The sequence below is a fragment of the Leuciscus leuciscus genome (assembly GCF_965113295.1).
Source record: "Leuciscus leuciscus genome assembly, chromosome: 3".
Classification (NCBI taxonomy): domain Eukaryota; kingdom Metazoa; phylum Chordata; class Actinopteri; order Cypriniformes; family Leuciscidae; genus Leuciscus; species Leuciscus leuciscus.
The window spans coordinates 64,799,069-64,825,659 of record NC_138727.1 but is presented as its reverse complement, the minus strand read 5'-3'; the positions used below and the strand labels follow the sequence as shown (position 1 = coordinate 64,825,659).

General features: G+C 40.4%; 2 protein-coding genes and 1 long non-coding RNA gene across 3 annotated transcripts in view; 1 reads left to right on the top strand and 2 right to left on the bottom strand.

Annotated features, from left to right (window-relative positions):
* The window catches only part of LOC309495384 (NACHT, LRR and PYD domains-containing protein 3-like), a 211,012-nt gene that overhangs the window by 158,789 nt on the left and 25,632 nt on the right, over positions 1–26,591 (top strand). The gene's annotated exons all lie outside the window — the stretch shown is intronic.
* The window catches only part of LOC309495424 (uncharacterized protein), a 53,614-nt gene that overhangs the window by 21,203 nt on the left and 5,820 nt on the right, over positions 1–26,591 (bottom strand). The window contains exon 5 of the mRNA XM_082165204.1: positions 8,417–11,715. Coding sequence (XP_082021330.1) covers positions 10,556–11,715 — 1,160 coding nt within the window. The 3' untranslated portion in view covers positions 8,417–10,555. The remainder of the gene's footprint in view (positions 1–8,416; positions 11,716–26,591) is intronic.
* On the bottom strand, positions 19,863–20,979 carry LOC309495486. The gene is made up of 3 exons (XR_014204679.1): positions 20,742–20,979; positions 20,567–20,690; positions 19,863–20,526 (listed from the first exon to the last, which is right to left on the bottom strand). It is a non-coding gene; the product is annotated as an uncharacterized lncRNA (long non-coding RNA).

Here is a 26,591-nt window from a genome sequence, read left to right as displayed (position 1 = left end):
ATGTATTTAATTAACTGTTCTGTAACTGATTGTCACACCAGTATTTTATTTATTTATTTAAAAGTAATTTATAGCTCTTAAAAGTAGTTCATTACTTTATATACTTTATTTATTTTAATATTGATATTTATTTTGCCCTATTCTTAAATTATATGCAATTGCTTGTTTAATGATCTGTGCACAATACAATTTTCTCCGCTGTTTAGTGGATGGACAATAACATAGGTAAAATGTTCTTTTTCTATTTGTATTTGTATTGTAAACCTTAAATAAAAATTAAGAAGTGAATATTGAATATTTTACTTTGTAATATGTTCAGTTCCAATACTCTAAGATCTGTTTAAAGGTGCAGTGTGTGATTTTTAGAGGCATCTAGGTTTGCGAATTACAAACAGCCAGTCACTGACGGCCTATTCCTCCGTTTTCAAACTCGAATGAGAAGCTACGGTGGCCGACGAAAAGATGTCGTTGTCTGAGTCAGCAGCAGAGAGTAGCAAGTCAAGCAATGAGGTTTCTTTAGCGCTGTTTGTTCGCTTTCGGCTACGGTAGAAACATGACGTCACAATATGTCGACCTTCATAGTTCCCGCGGTTATGTAGATATAAATGACTCATTCTAAGGTAATAAAAACATAACGTTTCATTAAGTAAGGTCTTTATACACCACTGAAAACATAGTTATGGATCTTATATTGCATTTCTGTCAATAGATCCTCAGAAATATGACACATTGCACCTTTAACACATTTAAAACCATTCCGCATAATTCCGCAGATTTTCCCAAAAATTCCGCACAGAAATCACAAAAAAAGTCCGCAGATTCCGTGTGGCCCTACTCATTACTAGTAACAGTAAGGATACAAGATAACAAGTATAGATTTTTTTTCCCTTAACTTCCTTTTGATAATATTACTCCCAACAGTATGATTTGAAATCAGAACAAGTGGTCACATATTAATGCAATTACAAAACACTCAATGTAACTCACAGAACAGCTATTCATTATTTTCTTATAATGCAGAGACACATATGATGTACTAGCAATGCGTTAAATCACATCTTACATCACATAATCCTGAGTCCATGCAGGCACACGCCTACTCCGAACAGGCCGTGCAACTATAGGTTGTTCACCCCCTACCGATTCAGTGTTCCCAGAGTCAAACAATGACAGCTCACTTGACTCGTCTGACTCTGTTCTACTTGGACAAAGTGCAGGTGCCAGGTGAGATGCATTCCAGCATCGTCCATCAGACAGTTTATATGTGTATAGTCCTTTCTTACCCACAACCTTTAGGGGTTTCCCAAATTTAGACTGGGTCTTTGGCACAATTCCTGGTCTCTTTACACGGACATAAGATCCACACTGAAATGAGACATGCTTTGCGCTGCGTTTTCGGTCACTGTACCGTTGACTTTTTGCCTGTTTTTCTCTCACATGCGAAGCAAGCTGTTGAGGTGAGAGCAGTTTACCAGCAGGTGGCAAGTGAAGACCCGAAACGTTAAGTTTGGTTAAAATGGGTCTACCATGCAAGAGTTCAGTCGGGCTGCAATGTGTTGTGGCATGCAGCGTTGCACGGTATGCCTGCAGAAAGTCTTTGGTGAACTCCTTCCACCCTCTTCCTTCCAGTGATGCAGTCTGTAAGCTATCCTTCAAGCTGCGATTAAAACATTCAACTTCCCCGTTTGCTCTAGGGTAATACACAGATGATGTCCTGTGTACAATTCCTCTGGCTTGCAGGAATAGCTTGAAATCATGTGAAGTGAACTGAACTCCATTGTCAGAAATCAGCTCTTTCGGGTTCCCCTCCCTACTAAACACAGTAGACAGGAACTGTATCACAGACTGGGTGGTAGGATGTGAGACAAACGCTATCTCAGGCCACTTACTGTAATAGTCCACCAGAGTGACTACAAAGCGACAGTCCACGGGTGCTGCGTCAAAAGGACCCATGATGTCTATGGCCACTTTTTCCCAGGCGTCAGAAGGGTAGGGTACAGGTTGGAGTGGTGTTATGTGTGTGACAGCAGATTTGTCATGTAACTGGCATGTAACACAAGATTTCACAGCCATTTCCACTTGTGTGTCCATGCCAGGCCACCAGTAGAGTTCTCTCAGCCTCCTTTTCGTCCTCACGATGCCCTGATGTGTGTCGTGTGCAAGCGTGATGAACTTTGGCTGGAGACATTCTGGAACTAGAAGGCGGCTGGTCCCCCGCACCACACACCCATCCTGGAGTGAAAGTTCATGCCGTATTTGGAAATATGGCCGTAAAACAAAATCCAGTGCCTTTGCACACTTTGGCCATTTTGAAGTGAGCAGTCTGCGTAGCTCGGCTTGAATAGGACAAGAATCACATGCTGCTTTGAACTCAGAGCTGGTTATTGCAGTGATTGTAGAAGTGAGTGCTACAACTTCAACATCATGTTCCAAACTAGGTTCAGTACTAGGCAGCGGTAAGCGAGATAAACAGTCTGCAGTCACATTCTCACGCCCTGGTTTATACTGAATGTCATAGGTAAATGCCATCAGCCTAGCTGACCATCTGGCTATGCGCATACCTGCTCTGCCTTGACCCTTAGATGTTAGAAGAGTGGTCAGTGGGCTGTGATCTGTCCGCAGTATGAAGTATCGTCCCCACAGGTAGGTCCTCCATCTCTCTGTGGCCCAAACACATGCTAGTGCTTCTTTTCTTCTTCTTTTTCTACCGTGGAGTACTTCCTCTCTGCTGCCGTAAGAGTGCGTGAGGCAAATGCCACTGTTCTCTCCGTGCTGTCTGCATGCAGCTGGGTAAGAACACCTCCTACTCCATAGTCTGAGGCGTCTGTGGTCACAATAGTGGTAAGTTCTGGATTGAAAAGTGTAAGGGCAGCACTATTCACGATCAGTCTTTTTACAGTCTCAAAGCTCTCCTGAGCCTCAGGTGACCACATGAACGGAACAGAGCCGCGTAACAGCATGCGCAGTGGCTCCACCACGGTAGCGAAGTTTGGTATAAATGTAGAATACCAGGACGTAAGACCCAGAAATGAACGAAGACTAACCTCGTCAGCAGGAGGTGGAGCATCTGCCACTGCAGAGACGTGTGAAGCATCAGGCCGCAATCCCTTCTCAGACAGCGTGTGACCCAGAAATGATAGTTCTGATTGTCTGAAGTGACACTTTGCTGTGTTCAGTTTGAGTCCTGCCTGGTTAATTCGCTGCAGCACGGATTGTAAGTTATCATCATGTTCCTCAAGTGTTACCCCTGCGACCATGATGTCGTCTAAGTAGCAATGAGCTCCAGACTGACCTGACTGACTGGATTTCAGACATCATCCTCTGGAAGCAGCTTGGAGCTGAGGCCAGTCCATATGGAATCCTTTTGAAACGAAATAACCCATCATGCGTAATAAACGCAGTAAGGTTCCGACTGTCCTCGTGCAACTCAACTTGATGGTAAGCACTTTGAAGGTCTAGTGTGGAAAACACCGTAGCTCCACACAGATTTGCGAACATCTCCTCCATATGCGGAAGAGGAAAACTGTCCACAACATTGGCTTTATTAGGCTCACGTAAGTCGACACAAAGCCGAATACCCCCGTCTTTTTTTCTGGTGACCACTATCGGCGAGACCCACTCAGATGCATCCACAGGCTCGATTACGCCCTGTTGTACAAGCTTCTGTAATTCCTTGGACACCTCGCCACGGATTGAGAAAGGCAAGCGCCTCAGTTTCTGCTGAATGGACTGAACCTCAGGCCTAATCTTGACACGATGCACAAATCCTCTTGCACATCCCAGTCTGTTTTCGGAACTGGCAGCAACAGACGAGACGGATTGCGCACACTGAGCTGTACTGACCTGGCCATCATATAATTGTAAACACAATCCAGTAAGAAGATCTCTGCCCAGCACAGCTGATCCCTTTTGTACGATGTATAGGTCTGTTGTAGTGCAATGGTCACCGTATGAGATGCTGGCCGGCAGACATCCTTTCACTTCAATTGCATCACCCCCAAAACTAACTAGACTGAGTTTCGGTGGTGATAGGGGTGCTTGACTGAACAATCCAGTGTAAATGGACATTGGTAATATAGACACAGCTGATCCAGTATCTACCATTAGCTGAATGTCCCGTTTTTGTCCTGTGCTTACAAGCATTTGTACTGTACACATTATTTTGCCACAGTCACGAGCAGAATGTTCAACATTTAACACAGTCACTTCAGGCACTGTAATTTCACTCACCTGTTTGCTTCCACGGCATGCCTTAGCATAATGTCCTTTTTTGTTACAGTTCCTGCACACTGCGTCCTTAGCAGGACATCCGGGAAAATTAGCTGCGTGCTGCTCGGAGCCACAGCGGTAGCAAGTAAGTGCACGGACAGATTTAGATGGTCCGCGCATCGCGTCGACTTTATGTTTGCTCCATCGGGGCCTGTTATGTTGTTGTACTGCTTGTACGGAGTTGTCTGATGATGCTATCATCGCTTTGGCCTCCGCTGTAGCAATTTCAATTTGCCGGGCGACAGTCACAGCTTTTTTAAGGTCGAGTGGTACTTCCAACAGCAGCCGTTCTCTGATGCGAGTTGAATTAGTCTTTTCAACCAGCTGATCGCGGATCATCTCATCCTCCATAGCGCCGAATTCGCAGGTGGTAGCCAGTTCACGTAGAGCAGCGATATACTGGTCTGTGGTTTCGCCCGCACGTTGACTGCGTTGCCGGAAGCGATAACGTTCAGCAACCACATTAAATTTAAGAACGAAAAAGTCCTGGATTGCACTCAAAGCAGAAGCGTACGTATCATCTCCCTGTTGACTCACATTCAGAGTGTAGAACAATCTTTGCCCTTCGGCTCCAAGGCAGTGTATCAGCAGAGCACGCTTCCTAGCATTAGATAGCTCCTCTCCCAGGGCCAGCAAGAAATTGTCGAAAGTTTTAATCCATGCCTTGAACAGGATCGGCGGTTCTCCCGGTGTTTGCAGGAACGGGGTGGGTTGGCTCAAACTCAAAGCCATCCTCGTCGCCAATATGTTAAGTGCCTCGCAATAAACGTATTAACACCGTGACTGGAACTTAACGTGTCTTTTTATTATTCACCCACATGTCATGTTCTTCACTTCTCTTTCTATCATTTCCGTCTTACACACAAGAGCTCCCTCTAGTGGCTTACTATAGAACACCACACACATGTGTTTACCTGTGTCAGCTGTGTTGTGTGTTTGCCTGAGTCAGCTGTGTTGTGTGATTACCTGTGTCAGCTGTGTTGTGTGTTTGCCTGAGTCAGCTGTGTTGTGTGTTTACCTGTGTCAGCTGTGTTGTGTGTTTACCTCTGTCAGCTGTGTTGTCGATGCCTTGAGAGAAAAGAAAGTGCAGAGCGCGAAAGCACCAAAGCGACTGAAGGATTGCCGTAAAGCAGTATCTCTGGTCGTACGATGTCATTGACATTTTAAAATACTTTTTAAAGCAAATAAGTGACTCTAAAAAATCTAACACCCAGCAATGTGTAATTTCTTTGCATCTCCTTTCGAATACAACATTCAAATTACTAGACAAAAAATTATATCCTGAGAAAAGTGGATTTTGAGGGGTATTTCGCCATAGACCTCCATTCATTCTGCACTCGCCTGCGAGCGCCCCCGCATGGACAGAGACGTGTTACTGCAGCCAGTCCAGAAACCGGAAGTAACCAGAGAGTGCCAATTCTCTTCCTATTAGGCCCTGTCCCAAATGGAACCCTAAGCACTCGCGGTCTTCCTCTGAGTCCGCAATTTCGTGACGTAATGCCGTTTTTACTGTCGGGAAGAAGTCTGCTGCGGAGTCCGCATCAGCGCGGGCTCGGCAAAAGTGCGCATCAAGGGCGCAAATCGACCCCATGGGGGCGCTCGCGAGCACCCTTCTGAGATCTAAAAATGAGAAATGGGACACACTGCGGTCTCACGGACTTAACGGACACGCGCACGCGGCAGCCATTGTAAGTCCACAAGACCGAAAGTGCACATGAAGTGTGCCATTTGGGACAGGGCCTTAGACATTCTCTGGCAGTATGCACTGGCGAGCATGACGTATTTCCGGTTAAATATCAGGATGGTTGTAAACATCCGGTTATTGTAGAGTGAAGTGCTACCTATGCTACCATTGAATGCTTGTCGTCAAAACACCCCAAACTGTTCATTTTTGTCGTTGTTGTGTTGTTAATGTTAATGTTAATGTTCTTACTTGTACTTCGTCTTGACTGATAACGCGATGACATGTAAATGTACGAAATTGTCCTTTCAAAGGCGGGAAGACAGCTCGTCTAGCCACCACTGCTGTGTGCCGCAATGCACAGTGTCTGCAACATGCAATTCTTCAGTTAGTTTTTTTACTTTTCCCAAAGACATTGAATACATAAACGGTGGGTGATTAACATCCGAAAAGACAAGTTTCTTACAACAAACACACAAGTCTGCAGCCAACACTTTCAAAGCGAAGACGTGACAGCCTCCGACTCCAGCTGGGCGCAGACGTTTAAAGAAGGGAGCTGTTCCAGTGCTTTTTCAATGGAACAATTTCAGTCTGCCAGCCCCACGGCCCGGAGTTTGGGAAAGGACTGAGCGTCCCAATACAGAAACCACGCACGATCCATCTGTGGAATTGGGACTATCCTCCTGACCATGACTACTACGACAGTAGTGAACCTGCTGCGCTGGATATGTCTCTTAAAGGGATAGTTCACTTTGAAATTAAATTTTGGTATGTTTTAGCTTAACTCAAGGGCATCCAAGATGTAGGTGTCTTTTTTTCCGCAGTAGTTTCAATTTTTATTTACAGTTTCAAACCGTTCTTGTCTGTCAGTCATTTAATGCAGGTCTATGGTCACTGTCTCAAAGAGCATGCACAGAGTCCAAATTAAAACAATTCCCCATCGTAAGTACACATTGATGGCCTAAGACACGAAACGAGCAGTTTGTGTGAGAAAACGAACAGTATTTATATCGTTTTTACCTCTTATACACCGCACACGTCCAAGTGATCTGGTGCATAGATATGTACACTAGATGTCGCCTTGGCTACAGCATTCGTTAAGAACTGCACCAGTCTGCGCACACGTCACACAGCAGGATGCGCGCGCTCAGATCACTTGGACGTGGCTGTGTTACATACAGACGTATAGACAGCTGTCTTCTGTAGTGTGTAGTGTAGTGTAGTGTAGTGTGCACTGCAGTGTAAGTGCTGACTGGTGAGGGTATAGACAGCTGTCTTCTCTGACACACATGGAGTCTTTATCCACTGTGCTCCTGATGTGAGCAAAACATACAAAAAAAGTAAAAATGTATTAAACATTTATGAAACGCATAGTCATGTTTTGTAAATGATTAATTAATCATTAACTAATCAAATGTAAATGACTTGTAACAGAATTTACAAAACATATATAAAATGTTAGTATATCACTTGCTTATCATTTATGAATGTTTTGTAAATTATTAGTTCATCATTAACTAACCACTTATAAATGACTTACAACTGAACGTTATTATAAAGTGTTACCAATTAAATTCATGTAGTTTTTATTTTACAATTTATTGTACAAAACTTATTTTTTACTTATTTTACATTTATTTATTTTACAATTACAATTTATTTTACAATTTGATGTTACAATTTGTATATGTGACGTGAATGTTGTAAATAAGACAGTTGACAGAATAAACTTTAAATTGATTGTACAATAATGCAAAAATTCATGTGTCTGTTCAGTTACTTTTCATAGAGAGGCATTTGGGCATGTATGTGTTAAAGAAAAACAAATCACATCTGTCTTTCAGGGAGCTTAATTCTAGGGCTGGGCGATATGGCTGAAAACTGTATCACGATACAAGTGTTTCATATCGGTCGATATCGATAATTATTTATATTTTTTATGACCTATTTAAAATAAGGACCAGTCCAGGAGACAAATATAATAGATTTAAAGATTTTTTTATTTTAAACTTCACCTTCCTCTGATTATAATCCCATCAGTTATAAAGGCAGAAATGTCAAGACGACTGTTTAAAGGAGCATTTCACCCGTGGGAACATAAATCTTTATTGAAAGTGGGTCATATATGTAGTCGAAACGTAACATAAATTTCGAATTTGGTCCCTTCTTGACCGAGGACAGACAGAAAGTAACTTTAGGGCGCATTTGTATGGAAGACAACAACTCCCACAATGCACCACATTGCACAGCTCCACAAGCCACTCCCACTAATCCAGAACACCAACTATGAGGTTTCTGCCTATCAGAGAAATCACTCTTCCGTCTACAAGGCTAGCTGCCACCAGAGCTTGAAATTCACTTCACACACAATTTCTAGTTAGTTGGCAAACTCATTAGTGAATTACTTTCGAAATGGTGAATCATTATTGTTTTTGCTGTTTATTACTGCACCCCCTCCAGCAGAACACAGGAAAGAAGAAATGAAGCAGGCCAGTCACAAACACACACTCCCCGAGACAAACAGAGAGAAACACAATAAACTTGCATTTTTAATTGCATTACACTGCTTTATTGTATGCTGAGATATTACTTTGGTCACTTTCACTGGTAAGTAAATACAGGTTTGACTCCCGTTGTGTGTTCATACAGACAGTATTTGAGGCGCTACTGTAAGCTGATTTGTGAACGAGACATTTCAAGATTCACACCTGTAAGTAGAAGCAGTTGTTAATCCCAAAAACTGACAGTGTGACCTTAGAACAAGTTACTGCACCTGTAGTGTATTATTTCATTTCCATGTCTGGATCATTTCAGCAAGTGACTAAGACTCATTTCATGCCATCATGTTTTTCAGTATTAAATAACTGCTAAAAGAATTAGGCCTCGTCATTCTGTTAGTGTGATTAAATGCCCCCATAAACACACTTCACTTCAACATCAGACACTGATCTGCACATTACAATGAATCAAAAGTTGTCACAAAGAAACAGATTTTCATCCAGAGGATTCATTTCTATACAGTTAATAATGTTCGAGAACAGGGTCCAATCCTGCTCCTGGAGGGCCAACATCCCGCACAGTTTAGCTCCAACACACTTGCCTGGAAGTTTGACCTTTGATGCAGGTAAATCTGTTGTAGGAGACTCCACAACAACATTAGGAAACTTTAAAATAGCAAAATAGGAGCACTTTAATGCGCTGTCCAGTAAAACACCCAGATTTTTCACATATGGCCTAATATAAGGTGCTAAGACAGAGATTTAAAGGGCACCTATTATGCAAAATTCACTTTTACATGGTGTTTGAACATAAATGTGGGTTGGCAGTGTGTGAGCAAAACCACCCTAGAATGATAAAAATCCACCCAGTAGTTTTTTTACTATCTCAATAAATCACAAGCACTGTCTCAGAACGCCCTGTTCTAGATTTCCCTCACTGTGACGTAGAAATGCGCTAAGCCCCACCGACGCGGTTTGATTGACAGTCTGGTTTTGGCATAGACCCCGCCCTCTGTGATCTGCATCCTCCATTGTTTCAACGACAGCCGGTGTGTAATGTCTCATAAGAAGTGTAACTTAGGTGTTCTGTTGTGGAATTTAAGAATGGACATAGTAGTCTTCACTGACATCAGAGCCACTGAAAACGCAGCGGATGGATTTTATTTATGAAGAAACGGCGCCACTTAAACTTCCTTCATTTTCTGACTGACTGTTTAGTGAACGAGGGTCAAAGTTAATCAAGTGTGGATCATTGCCTACAGTTCGCGATTCAACGTCACCTCCAGAAGTAAGTGTATTTTATGATTTTTGAGCAAATAGTCATTTCAATCGATGTCAGCCAGTTCAACAACAAATGCGTCTAAAGCTATTTATTGTCGTCGTCATAGATGTCTCAACAAACAACGTCAGACAGTTTTATGTCACGTAGGCTATCGTTTTTGCAGCAATTACAAATGTAAATAAATTAAGGTCTGCTCTATCTCCATAGACAGTATATAAACGTCTATCTCCCTCCCCTTAAGAAAAAAATAAATAAATCGTTTGTACTTAACAAACGTTATCACAGTATTTGTGTGTGTGTGTGTAGTTTCAAAAAATTGCGCAAACGTTATCACAGTTCGTTCGTTCGTGTGTGTGTGTGTGTGTGTGTGTGTGTGTGTGTGTGTGTGTGTTGCACATCCATAATTGCAAAGGGGACGCGATTAAAACTTTGTAAGTACATAAATGTATCAAATAACCATTCCGAGACGTTTAGTCCATTCTCATTGGTGTCTCTTCATCATCTGGGTCCAGCAGCAGGGCGGGGATATGCAGCTCATTAACATTTAAGGTGGTACACTCCAAAACAGCTCTTTTTAAAACAGGCCCCAAAAATGACATTTTCAAATGGTTATAATAAATTAACTGTGGGGTATTTTGTGCTGAAACTTCAAAAATGCATTCTGGGGACACCCAAGACCAATATTACATCTTGTAAAAAGGGGCATAATAGGTGCCCTTTAAGTTTGGTCTCCTTTGGACATTCTAGTTTTAGGTATCTTACAACCATAACGTCCCTGTAACGCCCCTGTTTTTTTGACAACCTAAAAATGACGACATGATGAAGCTATGATGACTCTGGAGCGGCGTGTTTCTTCTGGTGAGTCTTAAAAACCCATTTAAAAGAGAATCTCTCGCCGCAGATGGAGCAGCGGTAAGGTTTCTCTCCTGTATGCCATCGCACATGGACCTTCAGTTCACTTTTTGTCACAAAATTCTTGTCACAAAGTGAGCATTTAAAAGGTTTTTCTCCTGTATGAGTCTTCTTGTGTATTTGTAAGCTACTTGAATTAGTAAAACTCTTCCCACAATCACCACAGTGATACGGTTTCTCTCCAGTGTGAACTCTGATGTGAACTTTGAAAGAAAATGGACTAGCAAAGCTCTTCCCGCAGTAGGAGCACAGGTACGGTTTCTCTCCGGTGTGAGTCCTCTCATGGGTTTTCCGGTGAGTCGAATGATAGAAACGTTTCTCACAGTGAGAACACTGATATGGTCTGTCATCAGAATGTATTTTTTGGTGTAACTTCAGAGAACCGGAGTTTGTAAAGGTTTTCTCACATTCACTGCACTGATATGGCCTTTCACTGGTGTGTGTGAGTAGATGTTTCTTCAGACTGGTTCCGGATTTTAAGCTCTTCTCACAGACGGGACACTTGTATGGATTCTCATTGGTGTGTGTGAGTAGATGGTTGTTCAGATGGGATCCCTGTTTGAAGCTCTTCTCGCAGAGGGGGCACTGATACAGCCTCTCATTGCTATGTGTGAGTTGATGGCTCTTCAAATGGGATCTCTGGTTGAAGCTCTTCTCGCAGTGAGGACAGTTGTACGGCTTTTCACCAGTGTGGATTCTCTTATGCATTGTAAGATGTTGTTTGGTGCGGAAATACTTGTCGCACTCGCTGCAGTGTAAAGTCTTTTCACTGTGTGTCTTTATATGAGCTCTCATATTATAAGGAGTGGTGAAAAAATCCTTCCCGCACTGTTCACAGCGAAACTCCTTCTTCACGCTGTGCTCTTTTGAATGAAGTCTCCTCTCTTTTGAGGTAGAAAAGCTGATGTCACATACCTTGCAGGTGAAGTCTTTCAGTTCTGTGTGTTTTCTCTCACTTTTTGCTAAATGACCCTGTTTGCTGAATGTTTTTCTACAGGAGAAACTCTTCACAGTCTGTCGCTCTTTGGATGTAGAGGCAGTTTCTCCATCAGAAGATGAACCAGCGATGTCTTCTGAAAGGAGCAAAATGGGCATTAAATATAGAACTTTTATACTAAAGCTAAATGATCAGTCAAAATAAAATTGTGTTGGATCAAAGAGCAGATCGGACAAAGATGATTTGTTCAAACGGAACAGTCTAGGACCATAAATGAAGTGGGTAGCATCTAAGCTAACTAACCAACTCCACCGCTGTAAACAACAAACCCTTGTAAGATTCCACTTAAAGGTGCAGTATGTAAGAATGACAACTGGTGGTCGAAATAGGTACTGCATTCCAATTCTAAATATCGGAGATCGTCGTTTCTCCCGCCACCTGCTCCTCAGACTCGACGACGTTCACACGAATTTCCAGTTTGAGCACACGTAACAGGAACGAGCGCAATGGACAATGCCTGGAAACGCACATTTCAAAGTAAAATAACTGGCTGTGGAAGTGTTTTTCAGAGAAATGAGTATGTGAACTTAGCATGTTTCCTCAATATATGCAAACATATTATGGCATTTTTATGCTTTAGTAGAGTGAAAAAGGTACATACAGCACCTTTAAGATGTCAACTTTGGGCAGTTTGTAAAAGATAGATTGGTTTGGAGAGGGCACAGCTTGAGCCCCACTAAGAAAATACCAAGGGTTGTTTGACCACCCAAGACACCTTTGGGCCTTATCATACCCTTCATACCCTTATATACCCTTAATAATCTTTATCATGGATTGCTGCTGTCTGTCTGTCTGCCTTGCTGCTGAGTGGTTTGCATCTGTATGCTCCGTATAGCTTTCTGTTTTGAATCTTTATTTACTATCATTCCTTTGATGTTTATATTGCTAAATATAACCTACGCATCACCACACATTAATCTGACATCGCTACCTTCAATCTAAATCGTTATCGCTAGCACAACACGCTAGTAATTTGCTAGCCTGTTAACGTGCCATCCGTGCCTGCCGTCTTTATTTTTTTCTCTCACGCCTTTTACGAGTCCATCAAACAACTGTGGTGAGTAGGATCAGTCAACAAACACGGTGAGTCATGTCTTCTCTTATTGTCACTTGCACTTCGTATCACATGTATAGTATAAAGGCCATTGCACACTGAGTCCGAAATTTTCGTATTCGTTTTTTCGTGTTCGTCAGCCTTAAAATTCGTCACGCACAGAAACCTTGCACACTGATTCCGATGCGTATTTATTAAACCTTTGCGGAAAAAAACGCAAAAAATACAAAATAGATTCGTCAAGGGTAGCAGTGGGGATGATTTTGTTGCCCTCTTTCTTCTTAAAAAGAGAAAAAGAAAGAGGAAATATTGGGTCCACCCAATACTGAGATTGCGCCGAGAGGAAGGAGATGCGAAATTATCCAGAGCGATTCAAAATTTACCTCAGAATGTCAGTGGAACAGTTTGATGCTTTGCTAGCGATACTGGAGCCACATATTAAAAACAAGACCACCAATTTCCGTGAACCAATCGATCCTGAACAGAGACTGGCAGTATGTCTAAGGTATGGGCGCGCGCGCGCACACACACACACACACGCAGGCGGCCGGCGGAAGCGCTGGGTAGACAGAACAGCTGTATACAGGTTATATTTTATACCCAAATAATACATGATTAGTGATCGAATTGGCTGCTAAATCCATTGTGGATTTTGTCGTTCGCTTGTAGTTGTACGGTGGCTCTGAATTATGAAAAAACCTCTCAAAATACTGGCTGTGGATGCGAAAAACGCAGAAAATCGAACCCGATCCGAATTTTTTTATAACGGAGGAAAGTTTCGTAGACAGTGTGCAAGTAGGGCTGTGACGGTATGGGATTTTTTCTTACCGCGGTAAAGAAGCAACAAATCTCGCGGTTTGGCGGTTAAAAATAATAATAATCACCCGCGGCCGCGTCACACACTGCAGACGCGATCAGGAACGCATGTAGCTTGTAAATGACAATGGAAATGAATAACATAAAGCAGTATTCTTTATTAACAAATAAACAAATTAACATTTATATAAAATTGTAAATATTAATAATTAACTATTAATTAAGGCCGGCGACACACTGGCTGCGTGGTGTGAGTGTGGCGTTTCTGTTGCGTGTCAGCTGCGTGGCTTTTTCTATGTCTTTGCACATCAGAAACAGCGCTGCTGCTGCTAGGTGACATATATAAGCCTCATTGGTGATATATTCGACTTATGGGGAGAGAGTTGTGGAAGGCCTATACTTCATGTTAAACATAAATATATAACAGCAAAGACAGCGTCGGCAGTATTGATGGCAAAATAGGCTACAGAATATTTCGTTCTGTATTGACAGGTGCAATATTTGAAAATCGATAATATTTTTTTTTATTACATTTATATCTGCATTTATGTCAAAACCTAAACTTTTAAACATCAAAATGTAATTTATTAATATGTATTCATGTCAAAATGACATACAAACATTTTTTTCCTATTCTATTTTGCCAGGAAACGCTTCCAACAGGCTTGCGTGAAAAAGGCGTCGGTTCTATTTTTAGCATGCACGCTTTTTTCCGCGCGGCTCGTGCCGCAAATGAGACGCGCGTGTCACGCAGGCAGTGTGCAAGCTCTGACCCGTTAACATGGGAGCCGAAATAAAAACGGACACGCCACGCAGCCAGTGTGTCGCCGACCTAAGGTAGGTGTGCTGCACTTAAGTCCAGCAAACGCCACAGGATGGTTAATTTTTCTAAGATGTGGTCTTAAGTTAGTGGTATTTCCTCGCGAGACGGATACTTTTGTGCGACAAATAAGGCATATTGCCTTGTCCAAATTCACCGGATTCCCCTTAATTGTCACCTGCCTCAAAGGCGACACAGTATTTGGCTTAGACACTAGATTCGTGGCAATTTTTTTAATAATGTCATTCGGCTAGCGCCGTCCACTGTTATTGCCTATACCACATAAGAGAGATCGCTACTTGCAATTAAAATCTAACTCCAACTGTTTACGTTATGCTTGTCTTTTATGCCTGTGTTTGTTTGTATTTAATTGAACATTATCTGTAAACATCACAAGTACTGAAACCTAGCAGTTAATTAATAATAATCAGAAACACAAAAAAAAAAAAATTCCCCATATGTTTAACGGACTGTCCCTCCCTTGCGCAGGAAGCGGGTTTTTTTTCTCCAGAAGCACTTGAACATGGGACTCGCAGAATACAGTAAATTATAAGCAAATATTAATGTGTTTATAGTTCGGTGTGGTGATGACCTCACACCGCGGTAGGCATCTCATTAACGCGATATTGCGGTGATGCGGTTATCGTCACACCCCTATGTGCAAGCGTGATTGACATAACGTGAGGTCGAATTTTTTTTTTAACGTGCGAAAATTTCGGATGCGAATTTCGGACTCAGTGTGCAATGGCCTTAAGTCTTCTCTGTCAGCACAGAGGGCTTTTCATGTGATAAATGCAGGGAAGTAGTCAGGCTGACAGAGAAGATTTCAGAACTAGAGACACGCATCCAAACTTTAATTGAGAATAGTAAGAGTGCAAGGGCTTTAGATACTGCTTTGGATGTGACTAGCTTAGTGAACTCTTTACATTGTTCGGTTCCGGCTACAGAGCCCATGGAGCAGGGCAACTGGGTGACGGTGAGACGCTGTAGTCGCGGGACAAAACACTACTCCGTTCCGACTACCATAACAAATAGATTCTCCCCACTCAGTGAAACACCCACTGTGAATCCTGTTGAATGTGCCCTAGTTATTGGTTATTCTATTACACAGAATGTGAAAATAGAGACACCAGCCATCATAGTCACATGTTTGTTGGGAGCCAGAGCACCTGACATCAAAGCAAATTTAAAAGTGCTGGCTAATGCTAATCGTAAATTCAACTTTGCCAGTCGGAGATCACTAAAATTAACGTTAAAGAGGTGTGTGAACTCTCAAGTACGATGTCAGGCACTGTAATTTGCTCTGGCCCCATTCCTGTTCGCAGGAGTGATGAGATGCTTAGTAGATTCTCCTCACTCAATGGCTGGCTGTCTAAGTGGTGTCCGCAGAATAATATAGAATTCATAGACAATTGGAAAAGTTTTTGGGGCAGACCTGACCTGTTGAAAAGAGATGGTATTCATCCCTCCTGGGATGGTGCTGCTCGTCTCTCTAGTAATATGGCACATAGTCTTAGAGCTCAAACATGAATTGAGGCCCAGGTCAGGAAGCAGACAAACTAGCTAAACCGACCGTCTGCTAGCTGTCTCACGTCACCAAGGTCAGATAAATCCCATCATAAAGAGACTCTTTCACCTAGATACCATCATATGAGACTCAGAGACTGTGTCTGTTCCCCCGAATTAGGAAATACAAAAAAACTCCCAAATCCATTTAAGGGTAATAATTTAATTGATGTTCAACAAATAAAAAACAGATATAATACAGATGAACAAATGATAAAGCTTGGGTTGCTGAATATTCGATCCCTTACTTCAAAACCACTTATTGTTAATGATATGATTACAGATTATAACCTAGATGTGCTGTGTTTGACAGAAACCTGGCTAAAACCAAACGATTACATTACTTTAAATGAGTCCACCCAAAAAGCAAAAAGATGCATTGGGATTGGTATTTAAAGACATTCTGAACTCTATTGAAGTTAGACAACACGTGTCAGGACAAACTCATTGTCGTAATCATACTCTAGATCTAATATTATCACACAGAATCAATGTTGATGCCGTTGAAATTCTGCAGCAGAGCGATGACATCTCAGATCATTATCTAGTCTCGTGTAAACTTAATTTAGCCAAGGCTGCAAAGCCGACTCTGTGTTACAAATATGTTAGACCTATCACTTCTGCCACTAAAGATTGCTTTATTTACATTTATGCATTTGGCAGACGCTTTTATCCCTGAGCAACAGGAAAGCTTTATTAATAATCTTCCTGATCAGTTTCATCATCTCAGGATCCCAGATAGCCTAGAAGAACTCGATATTGCGACACTTTTAACGCTCTCTTTTCCACCACTTTAGACACAGTTGCTCCTTTGCGCTTAAAGAAGAAAAATTGTATTCATTCATTGCTATAGGAGAGGAAGAATTTACTAAACTCGTTAAATCGACAAAATGTATTTTAGACCCTATACTGACTTAGCTACTGAAAGAGATGCTTCCAGAGATCATAGATCCTCTTCTTAATATCATTAATTCATCTTTGTCATTAGGATACGTACCAAAAACTTTAAGCTGGCTATGATGATTAAACCGGTTCTTAAAAAAACACAACTTGATCCTACAGAATTAGTCAATTACAGGCCGATCTCGAATCTACTTTTTCTGTCAAAGATATTAGAAAAAGCAGTATCTTCACAACTATGTTCCTTTTTTAGCAAGAAATGATATCTGCAAGGATTTTAAGTCAGGATTTAGACCGTACCATAGTACCGAGACTGCTCTCATTAGAGTCACAAATGATTTGCTCTTATCATCCAATCGTGGTTGTATTTCTCTACTGGTGTTACTAGATCTTAGTGCTGCATTTGATACTATTGACCAAAACATTATTTTAAATGGATTCGAAAATTATGTTTGCATTAGTGGAATTGCACTAACATAGTTTAAATCATACTTATCTGACCGTTATCAGTTTGTAGCAGTAAATGAAGAGATGTCTCATCGATCACAATTTCAGTATGGCGTACCACAAGGCTCAGTACTAGGACCGTTGCTGTTCACTCTGCACATGCTACCCTTAGGAGATATCATTAGGGAAGCATGGCATTAGTTTTCACTGTTATGCTGATGATACTCAGCTCTATATCTCTTCAAGCCACGATAAAAATGACCAATTCACAAAATTAATGGAATGCATAGCTGATATAAAAAAAACTGGATGACTAGTTATTTCCTACTACTTAACTCTGAAAAAACAGAGATTTTAATTATTGGACAAAAAAGTTCCTCATGTAATAACCTAGAATAACCTTGTCCTGCACGCTTAATAAATAAATTACAGCTAGTCCAAAACGCAGCAGCTAGAGTTGAGCGAGCTCTTAACGCATTATAGTCTTTCACGTCTATTGCGATCTTAAAATTCCGGCTATCAATATCAAATATCAAAACCGACTGCTGGCGGTAGATCCTTTTCCTATTTAGCACCAAAACTTTGGAACAGTCTTCCTAACATTGTCCGGGAAGCAGACACACTCTGTCAGTTCAAATCTAGACTAAATATACACATATCTTTGGCCTAGCGTATACATAACACATTATACACTTCTATACTTCAATGTTAGGCTGCATAGTTTAGGTCAGCCGGAACCGGGAAGACTTCCCATAAATCCTGATGAACGTCTAAGGATGGCGTCTACGCAGATATTAGTCTCTCGGTTTATCCCGAAGTTTACCGCAGTCCGCTGGATCCAGGCTGTATCCAGATCTGATGAAGGACCTACGCCTGGACACGACGACAACGCAGTCCTGAAGCGTCAACGCTGTAAAAAAGTGTAAAACGCTGTCGTTTTATCTGTAGAGAGTCCCCACGTAGCTACGCGGACACGCTAACTAACGTCGGTGTTTGTGCAGAGGTTTGCGCAGAGATAACTGATAATCTTTTGCACCTTGGAACCTATTTCCGGGAGTGCATTCTCGAGCCACCAGGCACTGTTTTGTGCGAATGGGCGGCCGGAGCGCATTGAGGGTTTTCTATTAGAACGGTGTCGTGTAGCGGCCCCGACGTTAATAACTAATGATCTGATCTTCGCAACGGAAGTGAATCAATCAATCAAAACTAACTTTAGCTGGACAATAACTTTATCCTAGAGCTGCTGTAAAGCCAAAACAATCTCTGTTATTGTAATTTCCTACTATCACTGTAAAGCTGCTTTGAAAAAAATCATATTGTTAAAAGCGCTGTATAAATGAAGGTGACTTGACTTGAGGCCACAGTGACACCTTGTGGTGGACCTAAGAGATGGGCAATATGGCCACAATCTTATATCATGGTTTAAGTTACCCTAACTATATGTATTTTTGGTGACCCTACATCAGGGGTCGGCAAGTAACTTTGGCCGCGGGCCAATATTTTTTTTAGCCAGTAGATGGCGGGCCAGCTACACAGAGTAGGCCTATGGATACAAATTAAATACTATTATATAGGCCTATAATCGCGGAATATGATGGGTCCGTCACCTACATGTCAAACACCCAATCGTTTTTTCAAATTAAAACCAAAAATAAAAAGATGAAAAACGACTTGTTTTTCCATTATTTATTTCCTGAACTAAAATGAAAAAACGAATAACAATGGGTTTTCTGATTTTGCTCAGATCAAAAATAGAAAAAATTAATTACTGGATTAGACAAATTTTTATTTTTATTTTTTATTTAACACCTTAGGCATGATATATCAAGGAAATCATTTTTTATATATATATATATATATATATATATATATATATATTAGAGCTGTAGCGGTGCGTCGATGACGTCGACGCGTCGACGCCAAAATTACGTCGACGTCATATTTTTTGCGTCGACGCTTCTTTATTTATTATCTATTTATTTTTTTGCACCATTCCCGGAGGTACAGCTCGCCACACACACACGTCTCCTTTCTCTGCAGAATGCCACAAATCCGCTCAACCAATCACAGCGCACCATTCCACGCATTGTAAACAGTAACGGTGGCGCTCTGACACCCGGCATCCTAGTTTTCCTTATCTACTTTGCACTTTTTGATCAACAAACAAACAAAACAAATAATACATTGATGAACCTGTGGTGGATTCTGCCGTAGGGAAGAAACGTAAGCCATCGAAATCTAATCATTTACGTGAGGAGATTAAGAAGATGAGGCACGCGGGAGGAAGAGAAATGCCGACTGATGCTTGTTCTCACACGACAGCGTCAAACTTCTGTCGAATGCTGACACGTTAACCCCAGGGGATCTTTTAAAAAACTTTCAATTCTTGTACTCAAAGTCAACGAAAACCGAGCAGGACCTAAGCCATTTTACAGCTGATCGCCGTCAAAAAAGAAGGTCGCCGTCGTTCAGAAGGTATTTCTAGCGATGGCTGATGTAGCCTAGATGTTTAGTCCAGATTAGTATTGACCGAGTTCAGAGGCTGTCATATGTGGATCAACTTACTTTGTTGTGTATTTTCAACAGTTTCAATGTGAAAATGAACTTTTATATTGATTCAATGGATTAATTGCATGAAAAAAAAAAAGGATTTATCACATTTATACTATATTATTCAGAAGTAAACATTGTAGCTGACAGTGTGTTTATGTCAGAATGTTTATTTTTAAACCACAACCTTCTAAGTGCTTCTTTTACCAATATATTTAACATATCTTTTGCATTTCTCATCCAAACAACGTCAAACTTGGCACTGCACTTACTCGTGCCCAGACAGCTGTCGAGTTTGAAATCCATCGGAGTAACGGCTCGACAGAGATATGCGAATAACAGACAGGATAAATAATTCCAATTAGTCGTTAGATTAGTCGACTAATCGATAAAATAATCGCCCGACTAATCGTTTAATTAATAATCGTTTACCCCAGCACTAATATATATATATATATATATATTAGCCCTTTCGATTGGCAAACAGTGTGCAAAAATATTGTAGATTGTGAAACAGATCAAGTACTATTGTGGAAACAGATTACAGCCATTTTAAGAAAGGTGTGAATAGCTATCATACCTCATTCGCTTACAGTCCGACTTTTGAACTTTATTATTCCTTTTTTTATTATTATTATTTATTCGGGACACACACATACACACCTAAGGTTTAAGGAGGTCTGCGCGGGACTGTTTTTTTTCCGTCCCGCTCCCACAAGGTTCTATTCAGCAACCTTAAAATACACTCTGTGTTCACCCGCTTTATTTCCCGACCTGACGGGTCCGCAAAATTTAGATCTCGTTTCCATAATCTCACATTCAAATGTCTCTAACGGAAAGAATGAGATTAAGTAGCCTATAATAAATGCTATACAAAAATTGTGTTCGTGTCAATAGGCTATAAATATTAGGCTATTGTAGTACTGTCAGCAGAGAAAAAAAATGGCACATTAAAAAATTATGAAATATAAATAGCCTAACATAAATTAAATAGGACAAAGCCTATCACTCAAATTTCTAAGCAACATAAACGAAAATCATATTGCCCTACTGACAAATGAAGTAGGCTATTTTCTGCCGAACTATTTCAAACATCCTTGCAAAAAAAGAATGTTGTTGACTGACAATGGTTTCAGTACCAAACAGCTCCTCAGAGCTAGGTGTACAGGTGGTCAGAATGAAGTGCGGATACTAGGGCTGTACTCAACCAAAGAAAATCTTGGTCGACTGAAGTCCTGAAATTTGACTAAAAATCGACTAAAAATTACGTTAGAAAAAAAAAAAGTTAAATTAATTAGATGCGCACTGAGCGCAGTACTTGGTTAGCCTTTAACAGACACAAATTGACACAGACACAAACACTTAAAGGAGTCATGGTGTCTATCTATCTATCTATCTATGTCACATAAATTAGTTGTCTGGGAGGGTAATGCTTTGTAAAAGTAAAAAAATTTTAACATAAGATATCTCTTTAAAAAGATTAAATAAACGAATTTAAATCTTTTTAAAATTGACTTTTGCAAATAACCTTTGTTAAATTGATAGAAGTATTTGTTAATATAATGGACCAGAGCTTAAATAGTTTAATTTTTTTAAATAAAGTTGTTTTTAACTAACAACTAAAACAAAAAAAGATTTATAAATACTAACAAATATATTGCTCATTCATTGTTCATTAATGTTAGTTAATACATTTATATGATAAACAAATGCGAAGCACTTAAGGGGGTCGCACACCGGACGCGCCGCGTCGCGTCTAGGACAACTCGAGGTATCGCACACCGAACGCGCACTTTCTCAGTTTATGGCCAGCAATATTGTTATGTTTAACCCTCTGGGGACCAAGCTGTTTTTGGGGCCCTTGAGATGTTCTGACATGCTCTGACATTTGTGCTTTTTTCAGTTATTTATAAACATGTTAATGGCAAAGGTGTAAATTCACTCTATATAGCACAAACAGGCCTACCATAATATGCGAGCAACATGTATGTAGATGTTTGTATTTTTAAGAGAATAATGTTTATGCGTGGTTATTTAAAAAAATAAAAATGAAAGTTGCTGAAATAAGACCACAAAACTCATACAAAATATGTGCCCACAAGACTTTTGACTAATGGATGTTTTCTCTTGGAGTTCTAGCTTCAAAATTATGTGAAAATAGTCTTGCTTTATCGTTCACAAAAAAAAAATACATTGATTTAAATGGTGTAAAACAGGTTTTGCTTGGAAAGCCAATATGCGAGGGGGAGGAGTAGTTTACACCTTAGATTACCCAGTCCCACCCACTCTGCATAATGACTCTGCATAATTAGCCATTCATTCAGGTGTGACACTGACTGAGCCACAATGCAAGGACAAAATAGCCTATATATTTAGAAGAAGACTTATATTGACCATTTAAGATTTTGCTTACATCTATCTTGTAAATATGTTTTGCTATTTTATTAAAAAGGTTACAATTACAACAATAATTACAATTTCAGCAATATTTCTGCAAAAAAAGTACTCTTTCTTTGTAAAAAAAAAAAAAAAAGATTATAGGCCTACATTTTATCATATGTATTCATTAGTTTGAATATAGCCAACATTGGAACATCTTAGTCTATGACTTTATTTTTGACAAAATAGTATTTTATATATATGAGCAGAAAAGCTTATTTGATGTGACAGTATATTCTACAGTAAAAACTGTACCCAAATCTAGTCAACAAAATGTTGTCTTTCATACTTCGCCTGACTGTAACGCAGTAACTGTAACTGTAAAAGCAGTTTATTCTTTCACACACAGACGCGCGATTCATATTTAGGCTAAACACTCTTTACAAATATGTACCCTTCATTCATCTCACAGAAAACGCGATTCATATTATAGAAACGCGATTCATCTTTTTGTTTACATAAGCCTACAACGTTATTCCATAACGTTATTCCACATTAACACTTGAGAAAGGATAACTTAGCCTACCTCACTCCTCAGCGGGATCTGCTCCTCATATCAGCACGGAAAATTTTCTCCATAAGGTAGGCTATATTATGCCTCTTTGTTTACAGCTGATGTGGGGGCGTTTCACAGACTGAAATGGTTCTCAGAATTTGCGTTTGAATAGCACGCGCTCTCCGGGGCGTGGTCAAATTACTGTGAATCATCTCGTAATGAGCTCGACTGGAGTCGCTCTCTTTTTATACAGATTACAGAAGCTGATAATATTTGTTTTTTATATAAATTACTTCATTTAAAAGCTGCGATCTCAAGCTTTATGCCCGTGGGTCTGTTTGCCTGTTTGACTGAATTTTCGCGGAGTTATAGATAATTTTCGAACGCGTTTCAAATGGGAGTTTACTGACAGAGAGAAGGCAGAAATAGCATCATGTTAGTTTTTCTTTATTTGTCAAAAAGCAAAACACTTTATTTGTATTGTGAGTATACAGAAAAAAAATTGAAACTGAACAGGATCGATTGATGTATTACACGAAAATGAAAGATCAAAATTAACAGAGCATTTTGTGTTTATTTTTCATTGCTAAAAAAAAAACGAGCAAAACGCGCGGGCGCGTTTTTGGTCCCCAGAGGGTTAAGGACATTATGAAATTAAGATAATGCCTGTTATATATTCTGATTGTACTGTAGGCTACAATTAAATACAATCGTTGCTAAGTCTGCAGTCTGAATTCACTTTACCTCAGAGCGTCCGTTAACTGAATGAATTGAGAATATCACCTGAAAATCCGATAACATCAGCAATTTTCATTCAAGCAGCTGATTTCTGTTAATGAGTGTAAAACTAAATGTATATTGCAGCACAGGGTGAAGTCAGTATATACATTAACGACGATTTGAGACAAATAAATGTACATTTAATGTAAAACTATGTAGATGGCGCGGCAGGATTTTAAGGTCCTGAGCCGTTGCTGGGCGCCGCGGACAGACGCCGCCGGTGTGTGTAAAAGACGTGGCGCTGTGCGTCCGGTGTGCTACTCCGGCTGCTTCTCGCAGTAGAGCGAGTGTTGCCATCTTCAGTTCCCTGTGAGCGTTTAAAAAACGCAAATATTTTTTCATCTGGTTGACGCGACATATTTCCCGCCGCGCGCTCTGTCCGCTAGTGCTCATCTGTATGTGACGCAAGTGTTTGTTTGTGTGTGAGTGCCCGCGCGTGCGCACTCATTGGGGTAATTGTAAACGCACAAACACAGACAGAAAAGACATGCCATCGTGGAAATAAGATAAATAACATATTACTTAAGGGCTATTTAGTTTGTTTAATAAAATAACAAATTGTAATCTGGCGCTATAAAGAAAATCAAATTAAATTTACTTGACCTTCAAGGGGGGCGGGGCGAGCCGTTAGGAGGGCGGGGCGCCCCCCTTATATAAAATGGTAGGGGAAACACTGAAGCATCCTAGGCTCAAAACTAACACAACCAACAGCACAGCGCAATTGCGCATTAGGCTCCAAATAAAAAAATAAAAAAGTTAGGTTATCACACTAAAACATTGAAATATGCAAATTCTGATATGTTCATATAGCCTACTCAAAACAGACAGGGCAAGCTAACGCAGACAAGTGAGCTTACCACTTTTAGATGATATGTCATGTTTGTCGTCGAGCTGTGGAAAACTGTTGCTTGCAAACTTTGCATTCGACCTTTTTCCTGTTATCAATTTTAACAAAATGCTGCCACACTGTCGATTTCTTTGTTGTTGACATGTTAGAAGAGGACTGACTATTAAACGCTCTCACAATTAAATAAATAATATTCAGCATTAAACCTTCTATAGTTATCGCTCTCTCTTGGGTTGGGCTAATCCAAAAAAGGTGAAAACAAGGGGGGTGTTCTGAAGACAGACTGTTACAGTGAAACAAGGGTACTCTGAAAACACCCCCATTAGCAGTTAGTGCTTTCCACCTGATGAAATGAGCGCGCCTCAGCGCGGCAAAACTGATGAAATAAACGCAGCAAAAAAAACGACCAATCAGAATTTTGGTCGAACCAGAACGTATCGACCAATTAATCGACTGGGACAGTACAGCCCTAGCGGATACGCTGTCAAAAGATGTCGGGATGGGCTATTGTCAGTCAGACCGCCCGCTCCGTCCAAAGTAGCCTCACCAGAGTTCTGACCGCTACCGTCTTTTGATGCGCGAATGGACACAAAGTGGTCAAGCGTAACTACACGCGGCAGGCGCGAATTTGACGCGATTCGCGTCCGGTGTGAACGCACAGTTATACTTTAAAATGTAATCCCGCGCCGCATGATTCCACCTATGGGTGTTTCACACAGTATGCGGCGGTGAAATCGCCGCGCGACTACGGCTTTTCTCAAGTAGTGGAAGAGTTTTGTGCAGCATTTAGGACTTCCAAAATAATCCGGCGGGCCAGAAAATATTGCTGGCGGGCCAGTTTTGGTTCCCTGCCCTACATAGTCCGTAAAACATTGTCCGGTCGGGATTTCTAAAATGTCTTGACACACATGAACAGAAGCTGGATGTTCAACAGATCTGATAACAGATACTTTGACATGGAAGCATGTGAAATTATCCCCTATGAGTAGCGTAACTTTGTTTTAAAAAGTGTTTGGGACAGGTGTGTGTGTGTGTGTGGGGGGGGGGGGGGGTGCTAATACAATGCTATATCAGATATATGTACAATATACTGTATGTGTACAATATAATTGCAGAAAAAATAACAATGCCCAGAGATAAGTTGATCCAAATTGTGATGTGTGACATGTGCCGGTATTCGGTAATGCGATAAATCGCGGTAATGAATAAGCACGATATGGTTATCGCGAGCACTTCAAAATACCGTGAAAAATAATAGATCAGAATTTATGTTTATACAGGGTTCGTACACATTTTTACCATTAAATTTCCATGACTTTTCCAAGACTTTTCCATGACTTAAAGGTAAATATTCATGACATAGTTTTCCATAAAACATCTGTGTATACATGTTAATTAACTCCTTGTGGGCGGGTAACGTTAGTAGCGGATGAAAAATCTAAATGTGCTTGAAGAGCTCTTTTCCAAAATGCGATAAACGCCATAAAAAAAAAATAAAAAAAAAAACGAGATTGTTAACAGATCATTAGAAGTCCTCAAAATTAGTCAAACTAATCTTATATTCTCTCTCTCTCTCAATTTTAATTGTTTATTAATAAACAAGTATTTTCTGTTTCGACTGCAAAGACGAAGTTGACTGACTCGCGATCTTCTTAGTAGTGAACACGCCGGAGAAAAATGCACATTTCATACGGATTAGGCTACATCGTTTTATTTTGTTTTGAATTGTTCTGTTTAAAAGTAGATATTTCTGTAGATAATAGATATAGGCCTATTTCAGTTTTGTTTAGGTCTGTGAGGCGAGTAGGCTACCTTTTACGCTGAGTTTCGGTTCATGGATGATCCAGTTCACTCCGGCGCCTCTGTGTCGTGATTATCTATTTTCTGCTATTTACTTTTTATTTAGGCTATTAAGCAATTGGTTAATGAAACATTTTAAAATCAAGATACAATTAATACAAAACGAAATTCGTTTAGGAAGGCTTTGTGCTTTCTGTTTGAGGTCTCTGTGTAAGTTTTAAAGTCTTTTAGTGCCGCTCTCAGAGGACTCATTACCGTAATGGAGAACGGTCACGTAACATTGTTTTTTCCTCATAAATGTGAACACGGAAAATAAAAGACCAAATAAATTTTTTTAAAGAAAAAAATCATATATATTTTAAATGTTTAACAAAGAGGCAAAAAGTCATAAACAAAAATCAGAAAATTTGTCGATATTTTTTTCTTTTTCGCACAGC